Source organism: Rhamphochromis longiceps, linkage group LG6, assembly GCF_057381845.1.
Source record: "Rhamphochromis longiceps isolate RC_006_pf linkage group LG6, R_longiceps_female_GT1.1, whole genome shotgun sequence".
Taxonomy (NCBI): domain Eukaryota; kingdom Metazoa; phylum Chordata; class Actinopteri; order Cichliformes; family Cichlidae; genus Rhamphochromis; species Rhamphochromis longiceps.
The window spans coordinates 17,666,385-17,681,710 of NC_140562.1; the positions used below are offsets into that span (position 1 = coordinate 17,666,385).

General features: G+C 41.6%; 1 protein-coding gene across 1 annotated transcript; it reads right to left on the bottom strand.

Annotated features, from left to right (window-relative positions):
- Window positions 1-635: 635 nt before the first annotated feature.
- On the bottom strand, window positions 636-11,285 carry dchs2 (dachsous cadherin-related 2). The gene is made up of 9 exons (XM_085408808.1): window positions 11,276-11,285; window positions 10,300-11,160; window positions 10,106-10,219; window positions 9,312-9,523; window positions 9,074-9,225; window positions 6,700-6,830; window positions 6,265-6,551; window positions 5,781-5,922; window positions 636-3,232 (listed from the first exon to the last, which is right to left on the bottom strand). Exons 1-9 carry the CDS (start codon window positions 11,283-11,285, stop codon window positions 636-638), a joined length of 4,506 nt encoding a protein of 1,501 aa, XP_085264934.1.
- Between the last annotated feature and the right edge of the window lie 4,041 nt (window positions 11,286-15,326).

Below are 15,326 nucleotides of genomic sequence, written 5' to 3' on the forward strand. Positions count from 1 at the left end.
ATTAAAGTATTAAATTGAAGGAATAAAATGTATTCTGTTTCTCACTGGGATTTATTGAGAGATTATATGAAAAGGGGAGGCAAAAAGGCCTGGATTCAAAATACCATTTTTTATTATTCCAGGAAGCAGCTAACATAGCTAACCGCAGAAAAATATTGCCTTTCTTTGGTTATTAAAGTTAAATCAACCATGAAAAAGTTTCCATTTAGAAGCTGCAACCAACTGCAATAACAAAGTGTTTCATTTTCTGCTCATATACATGTTTACAATAAAACATTCGGTAATTAATTGCTGACTAGAACATCTGCTCTTTTTCAGACATGTACATAACAAGGATATAATGCAAGACAGGTTTCAGGCCGGGTTTTCCAGATATTAATTTAGTATTTTTACTGAAGTGAGTTACGATTTCGCCCGGAATGCAAACCACTACAATAACTTCAATAGGATATTATTGTGTTGTATTACTGTATCACCCCTTAAAACCCTACAAGTGGACAATGAGACTATTATGGAAATGATACCAGGAATATATCTGAATATCAGCAAAATCACAACCAAACTGTGCAGTGTCTCCCAAAAAAATCTTCAAAAGGTGAATCGTAAATGAAAGTGATGTCACTTAAAATCTTTGGCTATACCTGTATTTCTGCCTCTAAAAGGCTAGCAGTGAGGGGTCCTGATTCAAGTCTGATCCCCCCAACTCCAGTGTCTGAGACAACTGGTGAGGCACTGGGGGTCCTTATAGTGAGCGAAGACAGTGATGGGGAGAAATTAGGTGTCATAGCTGAAGGGGTAAGTCCAGTGTTCCTGGCTAAGGGGGAATAAGCATATTTCCGGTAAGAGGGTCGTCTGACGATGCTTGGCACACGCCCTGGCTTTCGTGGAGGAACGGTCCTTATGCCCTGCTGTGCTACCCCTGTTATAAGAGGTGGTGGGTACATGAGACAACTCGATTCTGCTGCTAAGTCCTCACGGCCACCTTCAAGTTCCTCATCAGGGAGCATCCCAATATCAGTAAATACGGAGGCTAGAGTCTGGAAACGGGGTTCCCAGTCCAAAAGGTAGTCCCAGCAGTAGCTACCTTGCAACTCCTCGTCTAGAAACACCAGCGAGGAGAGAGAATCTGCAGAAGCCTGGGCTTCAGAAAGGGGGGCGAACCCTTTTATCCCCATGTTCTCCTTTAAATCTCTCATCCTGAGTATTCCAGGAAGTAGTCCCTCGCCGCCTCCTTCCTCTTTGAAGTGGTAGAGACTTTCTGTGCTGGCTATCCCTGAGACTAAACATTTATTGACTGATAAGATGTGCTCTGGTCCTACATCGATGGAACTGCAAGAGATATTATCTCCTAGTAAGGCAGAGTCTGGGATCTCTGTGGACTTCTGGGCAGATTCGTTTCTTTTACGGCAGGGGTATTCGTTGATCCACTTGATCTCCTGGTCCTCGGCTGTCTCGCCTTCCGCTGAACCTCGCCCGCTCGAGTCTGATGGATTATATGGGTTTGAGATGTCCATTTTAGTCACCATGATGCTTGGGCGTGTAATGTCATGCAAAGACATGGAACTTTGTGTTTGGTTATTATGTCTCGTGAGCGAGCTTGTGCCATGGCTCAAGTGCGTAGCAATGGCAGCAGCCTTTCTGATGGCTGCATCTTTGAGCTTACATCTGAGAACCAAGCTCACAAAAAGGATAAGCAGAAAGAGAAACATGATTAATGAAACAGTCAAACTGAGCATATGAGTATCCAGGGGGACTCCAGTTAGTGCTTCAGCTGAACTAGAGATATTGACAAAAACCAGGCAGGTTGTAGTCCTGGAGCCTAATCTAGGACTAGCTGCAGAAACAACCAGTTCTACCATGTCCTGGCTGCCTGCCCTATGATACACAGGACCAGAAACAAAGATAGCCCCAATTGTTCTGTTAATGGAGAAAAAAGGTGATGAATTCACAAGTGAGTACTCCACCACCCCGTCCACACCTCCATCATGGTCCATTGCCATCACGTAACCGACCGTATCACCAGGCTTGACGTTTTCTGGCAACAGAAAGTGATACTGCTTCTGGGTAAAGACCGGACTAAATTCATCCACTCCCTTGATATTTACTTGGACTCTCACTGTAGCAGCTTTGTCACCTTTATCTCTGGCTTCCACTATAAAACAGTACTCGCTTTCTCGTTCGTAGTCAAAGGTTTGTCTGGTGTGAATGTCGCCTGTCAGGGGATCGATGGCAAAGGCCTCCTTCCTCTCTGGGTTACCGCTGCCATAGTTCATGAAGCAGGAGGACATAACAGAGTAGGTGAGCTGCCCATAAGGGCCTAAGTCATTGTCAACAGCGTGAACAGAACATACATGGGTAAATGCAGGGAGGTTCTCCAGCACAGAACAGTTAACTGTAGGAAACATGAAATATGGGGTATTGTCATTCTCATCCAACACCGCGATGAAGACAATCGTAAATGCCACTTTATGGTTTTCAGATGATTTGCCACCATCCGATGCTCTGATGGTGAGGATGTATTTCGAGTCTTTTTCATAGTCGAGAGAGTTGTTGACTACTAAGAGGCCAGACTGAGGATCAAGCTTAAGGTGACCTTTACTGTTCCCAGAAATTATATCATACCGCACCAGGCCATTGGTTCCGAGGTCGGGATCGTGGGCACTGACCTGGACCAGTTTGGTACCTAACTGGCTGTTTTCACTTACTTGTGCATGGTACTCTGTGCTGGAAAACACAGGGACATTGTCATTGCAGTCTGTTACAGTCACCATGACGACGGTAGAGCTGTTCAGTGGAGGCATTCCTCGATCAGAAACGCTCACTGTTAATGCATAGCTCTCAGTAGTTTCACGGTCTAAAGCGTTGCAAAGAACAAGCTTTCCAACATTTTTAATCTGATTCTCAATCTGAACCATTTTTACTTCCAGACAGAATCTTTTCTCCTCATTTCCTCCAGTGATGGTATAGTCCAAATAGGTATTTTCAGGGCTCCAGTCTTGGTCCTCTGCAGAAAGAGTCAGCAGGGTAGTGTCTATAGGCGTGTCCTCCGGGACGGTGAGTGTGTATATGTCCTGGTAAAACGAAGGTTCGTGGTCGTTGGTGTCCAAAATCAGCACGTCTATGGAGGTAACGGTGGAGTGCATAGGATCTCCTCCATCTCTTGCTTCAACCAGAAGATGGATCAGGTTGCTGTTTGTGATGGCCTTTAAGGGCTTGTTAGTAAAAATAGACCCTGCAAAATAGAATATATTCCCATCAGTTAATGAGTTGCTTTAAAGGACCAGTTGATATTGTTGTATTGATAATGGTTCTAACATTCATGACTGTTACTAAAGGCAGTAACAGTCACAAACAGGACTATTAGCATATAATCATAGGCTTAAAATAAAGGCTAAATTAATATAAAGGCTTTATTCACATCTTTGTTTTTCAACAAGGGGAAATAATTTTTTTTTTTTTTTTTTACAATACATGCCAAATATTGCAAAACTCTTTAACTCTTTGGAAGTTTAGCCCATAGTTTAGTACTTTGGTTTTGGTTTGGCCTGCAGTCTTCCCAGCTATGACCATCTATGACAGAAATACATTGCTGCATCTAATAATAAGTTTTAATATATATACTGGCAAGCACGGGAACAAAGATAAAACTTCAGGTAGTCAGTAACATGATTCAAAATGTTGTGGATCCGAATGTCTGAAACCACATGTAAAAACATGACCAACAAATCTGGTAATAATCAGATATTTTGACAACCCTTAAAACAGAACATAGTAAAACAAGAACACTGAGAGCACAACTCCACCGAAGGCCAGGGGCTAAACTAAAACTTAGATGTTTTTATTACAACATGCTGACGTCAGCCTGCTTTCATTACAATATGACGACATCAGCCTGTTACGGTGTCTTTGTGACATCATAAGGCGTTACATTGAAAACCTAAAGAGTAAGTTGTACAGCTCCCTCCATGCCCTTTCATACGATATATTACTCAAAATGGTTACTTGAAATTATTTTTCCAAGGTCAACTTTGATCTTTGGCGCTAACAACAAAGGTCAAATGTTTAGCCAACCAAGGCAGTCATGCCACCCGAGGTCTAATATGAGGTTGTGGAATTTGAAGACGATCTATAAAAAAATGTGGGTAAAATAAAGTTTTACTGACTTTAGTGTGACCATGAGTTGGAGCTGTTTTTGGTATCTACCCCTCCTCCTCTCGGTAGGGAGAACAATAGAATATTTTTGTAAAGCAAGATTTGTTAGACGAAAAGTAATCAGAAGATCACTACATCAAGCCCGACGGACAGAAAACTTCATCACAGATATAGAAATGACTAAATCAAGTGTAATCTGTAAAGCACCCATAGTGATTTCTAAACAAACTGTTCTTCTCTCAGCTTATGGTAGCAACCGAAATGTGTATACAAGAAAACAAAGACTAGAGATAATGACTCTGCCATGGAAGAAAAATCCACAGTGCAACATGCTGGTGGGAACTTTCAAGGGTTTTTTTTGGTTATTTTGGAGTTGGTCACTTTCCCTGAATGGACTTCATCTGACCCAGGAGGAGCAGCACAACACCAGATGCTTCATTTTTCTTTGTGAAGATGGATTAACAGACTCAATGCAGCAGAATAATGATCCCAATGCACACTGGATATTTCAAGAAGCACTCGGAGACTAAGAAAGGTGGACAATCCTGATATGAAAAGAAGCTCATATCAGGAAGCAAATAAATACATGGTTATATGGTCATTTAGACCAAAATATTCTTCACTGAATTCAAAGACCTGGCCTTCAGTTTAAGAAATATACAGTTGAAGGATTTGCTCCTCTTAAGATCAGTGTATTGTAACAATCTATCAATTTATTAAGGGTTAAATCAAAACTACCGTGGTCATTAGACACAGCATTGCAACATTATTTCCATGTGCTGACTGGAAGGGCAATTTTCTTGGTGAAATGCAACAAAGTGTCTGTTCATCTAATTTATTATTCCACTTCAGTGCCACTTAAGGTTTTCTACAGGACGATTGCATTCACTCTGAGGCTCTACTCTAACAGAGACACACCGTACCACAGAAAACACCATACTCGGCAACATTGCTGCAAATTTCCATTAGTGCATCTCACCACAAAACAGGGCAAATGCATTTCTCTGATATTAAATTTGGGGTTCAAACCTGGTAAAAGCCCATAAATTACTCTTAAGTGAAAGAGAACTGGCCAGAACTGAGGGGAGCTGGTTTGGTTTCAGCTATGTAGGATTTATCTTCTTTCTTGGGTTTAGGGATTCTTAAAAGGGCGATAATAACACAGGCACGGCTCATCCAAAGCACTCTATCTTGCTGACTTCTAATCGGCTTTTTTTCGCTCTTGTCCAAGAACCTCACTAGCACAAGACTTCAAAAATATATTTCCACATTGCTAAAATGCTACTGGCAGAAGAAAAAGTCCAAGTATCATTTCCTGCTGTATCCTGAGCTGCTCCCAGTCAGGTTTTCAGTGTGCCGTTGGTTAAGGCATGCATGACTTTAACTGTGCAAGTAAAGATACCTTCAATGTAGAGAGCAACTCCTAAATATAGAAATCATACCACTAGACAGTCATAACATTTGATATCAGTAGAGTATGAGTATAGAGTATAGTAACTCTGGTATACTTAGATACTGCATGTGCCATATACATGTGCGCAAAGAGTATAGAGTAATCGTTTGCTGTCAGTGTTCATACATCATGTATGGGAGCACTTTCCCTTTTCATGAGTTGCACCGTTCCTTACCATCCTCTGGCTGGATGTAAAAGCCTTGCAGGGGAGATGAAAGCAGTCTGTAGTTGATCTTGCCATTGAGTTCAGAATCTCTGTCGGTAGCTGACACGGACACGACAAACGTGTCTGCTGAGACCAGCTCTGATAACTCCACCTCCAAGAGAAAAACAAAGAGCAAATCACATCTGCAGAAAGTTTTCTGAATCTACTGAAAGTTTTTACTCTTTACATATTCCACCTCCTTTTCTAACTTTCATTCAATTAGGCCACGGGCTTTTAGGAAAATGATCCAATCCAAACTTTGATGAGTTATTATATATGTGGTGCTGGTATATGGTATATAAGGTGCTGTCCAGAAGAGCGCAGGCCTCTGCTAGAGGGGGGAATATTTATTTTATATCTATATATCTATATATATGGGGGAATATTTTGAGTACCACATAATTAAGATTATGAATGCTTTCAACCATCTGACTGAAAAATCTTGTATCTGCACCTGGTAGGAGTCCTGGGTGAACGCTGGAGCGTTGTCATTGACATCGAGCACTTGAACTTTAACCTCTCCATTGGTCTGGTGAATTGAGTCAGATGCCCAGACCGTCAGAGTGTACTCTGTCTGCTCCTCATAGTCCAGGGCTCGAGTCAGGGTAATGACGCCAGTATACCGGTCGATAGCAAAGGGAATATTGGTGCTGCTGTTGTCTGAGAAGCTGTAGGTGATAGTCGAGCTCAGGTCAACGTCATTTGCAGTCACTTGGGTCACCATGTATCCTGCTGGCAGATCTAGGCAGAGAATAGCAGATTGTAGTTTAAACTACAATGAACTTGGATTTAAATCTTGTCCTACAAAAACTGTAAGTATTGATGTACTGAAGAGATTCTGCCATTCAAAGAAATGGAAGAGCAGTGCATTGACAGGAGTTAGGCTTACTCTCAGTTATAAGTACAGGATCCATGGGGGGAATGGCAGGGCTGTTGTCGTTGACATCTACCACTTGGACCCTAACGGTGGCGGTGCTGCTCAGTGGAGGATTCCCCCTGTCTGCTGCCTGTAGAACCAGCCTGTAATATAGAAAGGTAGGAAATTAGCAAATAATACAACTGAGCTTTAGTCAAATTCTCAAATCCATTTTTCAGCTGAGCGGGCCTGTTGACTCAGAGTAAAACAGAGTTTCTTGGTTACACCCACAATCACAAAGATATAATCCTGTTTTATTGTAATGTGGAGGAGGAAAAGTTAGTCAAGTCTTATTCCATCCAAGGTATGGACATTGAGGCTGTGGACAGCTACAGGTACCTTGGTGTTCATCTGAACAACAGACTGGACTGGACTCATAACTCAGACGCCCTCTACAGGAAAGGGCAGAGCAGGCTGTACCTGCTGCGGAGACTCAGGTCGTTTGGAGTGGAGGGCCCACTCCTGAAGAAATTCTATGACTCTGTTGTGGCTTCTGCTATCTTTTATGGTGTGGTCTGCTGGGGTGGCAGCATCTCTGCTGGGGACAGGAAGAGACTGAACAGGGTGATCCGAAGGGCCAGCTCTGTTCTAGGATGCCCTCTGGACCCAGTGGAGGTGGTGAGTGACAGGAGAACGGCGGCTAAGCTGTCATCCCTGATGGACAACATCTCCCACCCCATGCAGCAGACTGTGACAGCACTGAGCAGCTCCTTCAGTGGGAGACTGCGGCACCCACGGTGTGGGACGGAGAGATTTCACAGGTCTTTCCTCCCCACTGCTGTCAGACTCCATAATAAAGACTTTAACTGATCAAGCACACACATCCATACATATGCAATAATACTAAGTGCAATAATCCTTTCTGTCATCGTTGTATTTTTACTCAGTTGTATATAGTATTTGTATTTGTATTCTATTTTTATCTTATTGTATATTTATTTTATTCTACTGTATATAGTATTTTATTTTATTCTATTCTGTACAGTTGTGTACTGTATTTATTCTTATTGTATTCTAATTTTTGCCTCATAACTTTTGCACTGTCCACTTCCTGCTGTGACAAAACAAATTTCCCACGTGTGGGACTAATAAAGGTTATCTTATCTTATTCCTTTCTGCCTTTCAAAGAAATGGAAGACCAGTGCAGTGAAGAGGGTTAGGCTTACTGTCAGTTGTAACTACAGGCTCCATGGGTGGCTTAATTCAGATTTATTACGTTGTCTTGGCCCCTTCTTGTAAAAGAGACAAATCAGTACTTTGTAAAAAAAAACCAAAAAAAAAACCAAACTGCTGCTACCTTGAATCCTGAAAATCTTCACCTGTAGTCATGGTAGAAAAAAGTACGCCCTCTTTCAGTTCTAACATTTTACAAATAAAAATAAAATAAAAATAATCTGGTCCTTAGCAGGTCTTAAGATCAGATAAATACAACCTCAGATGAGCAACAACACATTACACCATATCATTAGTTATTTATCAAAACTAAGCCAAACAGTGTGTGAAAAACCTCAGCACACTCCATCATTCAGTAGCTTGTAGCACCAACTTTGGCAGCAACAACCTGAACTAATCGTTTTTGTATGACTTTATCAGCCTCTCACATGGTAGTGGAGATTTGGCTCATTCTGCAATGTTTTTTCAGCTTATTGAGGTTTGAGGTACTTTGTTTGTGCACAGCTCTCTTAAGGTCCTGTCACAGCATTTCTATCAGTATGAGGTCTGGACTTTCACTGAGTCACTGCAACGCCTTCATTCTTTTCCCTTTTGTTTTGTAGATTTGCTGCTGTGCTTGGGATCTATTTCCTGTTACATGACCCAATTTCAGACTTCACCTGTCAGGCACATGGCCTCATATTTGAGTCTAGATGACTTGGTATACGAGGTGCCCAGGTCCCAAATCACCACACACTTGACTATTGCTAATATGCTGTGTGTGGTTTTCACCTAACAAGACATTTGATCTTATCTGTCCAGCAGACATTGTTCCAGAAGTTTTGCATCTCAGGAGGCAGAGTGGGTGCAATATGCCCCGTTTTGTGATTTATCTGATATTGTATTTATCTGAGCTTAAGACCTGCTAAGAACCAGATCATTTTTATTATATCCTGATACGTAAAAGCTTAGAAATGAAAGAAGGTGTATCTTCTTTTCACCAGGACTGTAGGAAGATTGTAAAATGCCACCAAAATAATTGCTGTACTACGCCAGTTAAAATGCTTTAACATTTACGAAGAAGTGAAGTAGAAGAAACATGCAACTGTAGCTGATTCCATTTTGGAAGTAGAATCAATTTTATGTGTGCAATAAAGTTTTACTTAATATTTTTTATTGAGCAGTTTGAGCATACTTGTATGATGGAGTGATCTCGCGGTCCAGTAAAACATTGGTCGCAAGGATTCCTCGTACAGAGTCCAAAATGAAAGCTCCATTAAGGTTACCAGAGAGAATGGAGTATTCAATCTGGCCGTTCATGCCGCTGTCAGCATCGGAGGCAAACACCTGTTCAAAATATGAGAAGCGGTCAGTATTAGAGGGATCACTGCATGCATCTCACATCAATGAGGGCGTTATTACCGAAAGTTTACCTGCATAATGTAGGTATTGTGCACTTGGCCCTCCCAGACAGCTGTCCTGTAGCTGCTGTGTTCAAACTGTGGTGCGTTGTCATTGATGTCCACCAGAGTGATGGAGACCCTGCAGTGAGCTGTCTGCAGCCCACTGTCAGCCAGCACCACCAGCTGGATGTGGGGGTTCACCTCAAAGTCCAGAGAGTAATCCTTCTGCACTCGGATTTCACCTACATAAGACGGTAACATGAAGGTAAAAGCTGCACTCAAAAGGAAGTACAGCTCAGTTAATATCAAGCCAATAAGGTTTATTTTTAAAAACACAAATCATAGAAATCATAATCTTAATTGACATCTTACTTCACGCCCTTCTGTGAACAGGGCCTTTTCCTCTTTGGCCTTTTTTCACCAAATAATAGAAAAGTCATGGTAAAGTAGTGGAAAGAAAAACACAGCTTTCAATCTGACAACAAAGGCGTCGACAGAAGTACTTTTAGGTTCAAGTTTTTGTGGTGAACGTTCAGTCCAACATCAGTATGAGATTGTGTATTTGACTTGGTGTGTCTGCACGGTTACTTTATGTAGACGTGAGTCAAAAAAAGGAATTTGGGGGAAAATATGATAAAATCATACATGGTTTTGAAATACTTATGTATTAAAAAATGCAGAAGGACCAGAAAAGCTGATTTTTTTTTTTTTTTGAAAAGGGGTAATTTAGGGATAATACAAAAAACTAACAGAAAACCTAAATTGCGGGATTAGACGGTTTTATTGGTTAAAAAGTTGTATTTAGAAATTAACATTTTAATTACCAGTGTGACGGTTAATGGAGAAAACCTGGTTCTCGTTGCCGCTAAATATGGTGTATGTTATTCTTTGTCTGCTGCTGCTTTGGTCGTTGGCCTCCACCTTTGCAATCCAAGTGCCTTTAGAAAGAAAAAGACAAAAACAATGACTGAGCTGTTCAGTGGTATCGGTGAAAACAAGACAAACAGATACAACGTACCAGCTCTGCTGTTCTCCTTGACACTGGCGTTGTAGACTTTGCTTGTGAACTGCAGTCCTTCGTGTTCTCCCTTCAGATGGATAAAAACCAGGCAGGTAGAGGTCAGAGCAGGATGTCCTCTGTCTGAAACGACAACTTGCAGCTTCCTCCCAGAGAAACCCGCTCTCACTCGTCTTCTCAGCGAAATCTCTCCAGTCTCTGTGTTGATGTCAAACAGATTGTCCTCGTCTGATAACGCATAATGTATCGTCCCATTCTCACCCTGATCCCCATCTGCTGCTGTCACTGTGGTAACTATCTGGTTCGCCAGCGTCCTCATGGAAACCCACGCGTTGAAGGGAGTCTGCTCACAGACCGGCATGTTGTCGTTCACGTCCTCCACCTGTATGGTGACCGACGCCAAAGAGCTCAGCGGTCCCTGAGTGCATCCATCGGTAGCGACAGCTCTGAGGCTGTACTGAGCTCTGCTCTCTCGGTCCAGAGACCTGGTGGTGCGGATCGCTCCCGTGAAGGCGTCGATTAAAAAGGCCCCTTGGCTGTTATCATCTGTCAGGGAGTAGGTCACTTCCCCGTTAGACCCTTCGTCAGGATCCGACGCACTTACACGCAGGACTTCAGCTCCTGCGGGGAGGCCCTCGCTGATAGAGGCATGATAGTTCTTGCGGGTAAAGGAAGGGATGTTATCGTTCTGGTCCAGCAGCACCAGATGGAGCTGGGTGAAGGAGCTGAGTGGGGTGGGGCCATAGTCACGGGCCTGGATGGTGAGTGTGTAATTCTGCATTTCCTCCCGGTCAAGGACCTGTGTGGTGCTAATGGCTCCGGTGTGACTGTTGATGGTGAACCGACCTCTGTAGTCCTCACCTGCAGACAATCAGAGATGACATCAGTGGAAAGGAAATAAAGGATAATTCCACTTTAACTTTGGCCACTCGACTCAACAATGCACTTTTGATGTCTTGAAAGCAAGCAGTCAGACATTCATCCATTTAGAATTTTGCTTGCTTCATTTATCTGAAGGTCAGACTAAATGTATGCTGCTAATGGTCTCTCCAAGCAGAAACATTATATGCACACAGCTCAATATTGAACCAAGAAGTTAGTAGATAAGCTGTGCTTGTCCCTTCACTACAGACAGTTTGTGCAAGTCTTTAACTGTTAAATAAATGATATGCTCTAAAATACTGGACTACCCACAAGTTACGCACCTACAAGAGCTGCTCAGACTGCATCAGCACTCAACTAACCTGCTCTGCAACTTTGCCTGAGCTGCCACTTTATGCGAGCCAATAATGGACTTGTTGCAAAGGTGGCATCATTACAGTAGTAGCCTTGAATTCACTGAATGACGGCATGAAGTACAGGTAAAACTTTCAAGTTGCTTGAAATACAAAACAAGGTCTGATCTTCTCACCAACTATGGAGTAGTGAATGGTGCCATTTTCTCCATGATCTGGGTCAGAGGCCTGGGCGGTGTGGATGACCCCAGGAGGAAGGTTTTCCGGGATGCTGATGCGGAAGGATGACTGCATGAACTCTGGGGGGTTGTCGTTGTCATCCAGCACAGAGCACATCACCGTCGTCGTGCTCGAAAGTGGCCGAGCGCTGCTGTCACGAGCCTGGACTGGAGATAGGAACAGAAAGGAAGGACACAGAGGCTTCCTCACCAGTTCTTTTTTAATTATTTACTAAAATATTCAAATGCTTGACACCCACAGGCTTTATAATAAGTACTGATGTTTTAAACAACAAGTGCCTAATACTATTAGCATGTTCTTTAGACCCTTTTTTCTATTTTTCTTTGGCATGTTTTAAATAGCATCCAAATAGCACCAAAAGCAAAGTGTAGCTATTGTAAACCTGATGTCTTAATGTCTGAATGTCTCAGATATGTCACACGCTGTTATTTTAATAACTCATTCAACACTAGAGTATAATTTTAAAAAGCCATGCTGTACACATTATATGTAACAATTTTACTCAAGATTCTTTCTTACAACACAGCAATGAGGCAATTATTGGCTGTGTGTCTGGACACTGTGTGGCCAGATTGGATGTTTAATAGTCTTTTTCAGGCAAGTTTTGTTTTTTGTTTTGTGTATTTTATGTTCAATATAGGTATTTGTTGTGCCTGAAAATGAATAAAAAATAGCAGTAAAAACTCCAAAATCAGTCAACGGAAAATAATGAGACACAGCTTTTAACACATGCTGACAAGAATTTTTTTATTTCTTTCCAATTCATTTCAGTGTTTCCCAATAAGCCCTGTGAGATTTTGGCGTGGCTTCTAAATATTCAGGCCTTCCTGTTATTATATTTAATTACTGGGACTTTATTTTTAATTATACTGGCAACTGTACAAATATTATGGTAAAATATGTGAAAACATTTCACCAAACGCTGGTGAATCTGTTGAATGTAATTACTGCACGCACCCATGTGAGAGCGAAAGCAAACTCTCGAAAAGACAGAAGGGTGTAGCGGTGCAGTCAGAAGAGGTTAGCTATACTGTAGCTCAGCCCTTTAACAGTCTTCTGTTTCCTTAACATAAATCAATCTGCTGAATAACGTTGCTTTAACGGAGAAAGTCGACCTTAAATTCTTTACGGCTTTGCCGGTGAAGCGTGACAAAGGAGAAGGTACAGAATGAAAGTATTTGTATAACCCTTCAGATGCAGGCTCTCACCCAATTATCGTTGTGAGTGTGTGGCTAAGCAAGCAAGGTCGTGATATGAAAGGAATCAAATTCCTCTGTTTACACAGCTGTTGTCACATTAGCTGGGATGTCTTTGAAACCAGTTTTCCTCAGGACATCTTGATCATAGCCATTAGTGATGCAATAACAGGGCAGCTCAACACAAACATCACCTCCATACAGACTGCCTCATCAGCAGATTGTATCTTCTGCCTGACAGGCTGTAATTGAACAATTACAGAAATTTGCACTGACTTTAAGTACTGTGCAAAAGCCTTGAGCCACCCCTTATTTCTTTATATTTTGTGTCTTGAGCAATAGTTCTCCAGGTCTTTCTGGAGGTTTTTCAAAGTCTTTTTGCTAAACATTGGCTGCTTTTTCACTCATTCTCAGTTTCATTTTCCCTTTGTTTCTAGCGCCCTGCCACAAAAACACATCTCATCGTTGGTTATATCCACAAAAAATACCAAACATAACACATTTGACAGGAATAGTAATGTATTTTTGCACCAACAAGATGATTCTTAAAGACCTGTTGGCTGAAAACTTAGTGTGCACCACGTTCTTATAAAATCTGAGGAAACTGGAGGAAAAAAGAAGAAATGGCAAGAGTAAGAAACTATCTGCAGGAGATGAACAGAATCTAAAAGTCATGTCCTTAACAAATCGGAAAACAATCCAGCAAAGACCTGACAAAGCACCTGAGAGATGTATCTGTCCCTTCAGTTGATCCATCTGCTGTTCACTAAAGCTTCATCAGAAATGGTCTTATTGGCTTTCAAGAAGCTATTCTTAAAGAATAGAAACAGGAGAAAAGGTTGAAGTTACAGAAAAACTAGAATGAAAATCAGGTCTTATGGAGTGATATGAAAATGAATTTGAAATCTTTGGCTCAAATCATCTTAATATGTGGGGAAGAAGTCAGAACAGAGATCCAACAGTGAGTGTCTACAGCCATCTGTAAAACACGGTGGAGCCTCAGTCATGGTCTGCGGCTGCATTCCAACCAGTTATGGACGTAGAAATGTACCGTCAGGTATTGTTCAACTATGCAATATTATCTGAAAAGTATCTGATTGACAATGATACCAAACAGACTGCCAATGCAGTCAAAGCATACCTGCATAGAAAAACACACCATTAAACACCATCAGTCTTGGATTGGCCTCCCCAGAGCCCGGACCTCAACATTACTGAAGCAGTGTGGTATCATCTTGACAGAGAACCGAAAAAAAGGCAGCCAACATCCAAGGAAGAGCTCTAGATGTCCTTCAACAAGCCTGGAGAATTATTCCTGAAGACTACTTAAAGCATTAGAAGAAAACTTTTTTACACGTTTCAACAAACTCCTCCACCTATTTCCCAAGACTTTTGCCCAATGCTGTACGACTGACTGGCGCGTTTGTCACGACACTTGACAAACACAAGATTTCCTTTTACCACTGTTGTTGTATTAGATTGCTCTGATTTATTACAGAAAAAAAATCCATTTTGGTGATGAGTTACTTAGTTTCTGAGCATAATTCTGATGTCTTCAGTGTTATCATTCTGGAAGTCATTAAACATGTGACTTTTACTGCATTGTTTTGCACAACTGCCGATTTTCCCTTGAGTTTGTTAACCCTGAACTTATAATTAAACTTTCTCATTTTTGTTAATAGATACGTGCTTTACTTCTGGCTTTTATTGTTGAAAACTGTTATTTAAAATGTTATTGCTCAGGACTAACAGATGTTTGCTTATGTGTCCTACCTCTGAGAGTAAAATGCTGCTGCTGCTCTCTGTCCAGGTAGGAGGTGGTGGTAATCAGGCCGGTGTACGGGTTGATGCTGAAGAGCTCATAGCCGGGACCCGGCAGCAGACTGTACCACACCACAGCGTTCTCCTCTGAGGACATGAACACAGGAGGCGAATGTAAATGCTGTCACAGACCTCAAAACAAATGCTCAAGCAAAAAAAAAAAAAAAGGAAAATCAAGGTTAATAGAAAAAAAAAATCAACTTGATCATATATCAGATGATGCTGCATAATTACAGAAATCCAGTGATTTACATTACAGATATGCTCCCCGACAAACGATACACGCTAGTTTCTCTATTGAAAAAAACATTTCCAGTTTCAAGTAGATATAAATGGCCTTAACACTGGTGAGACAAAAAATGTGGCTTCTCTAATGAGACTATGGATGTCAAAAACAACAGTGCATTTTTATGCTCACGATCTCCAGAAAAACCGATACCTCTAGTCGTTGAATCGTTATCTACCTCACACATTCAACTTTAGTTCAAGTCCATTCATGTTTATTGCTGCTTCTGTTTCAGGCAGCGCTTATCTC

Excerpts from the sequence above, each read along its gene's own strand:
- dchs2 (XM_085408808.1), bottom strand. Across the intron at positions 10,220-10,299 it reads CAAGGAGAACAGCAGAGCTG|GCACTTGGATTGCAAAGGTG; the intron begins GTACGTTGTATC and ends TTCTTTCTAAAG. Across the intron at positions 5,923-6,264 it reads TCACCCAGGACTCCTACCAG|GTGGAGTTATCAGAGCTGGT; the intron begins GTGCAGATACAA and ends TTTCTCTTGGAG.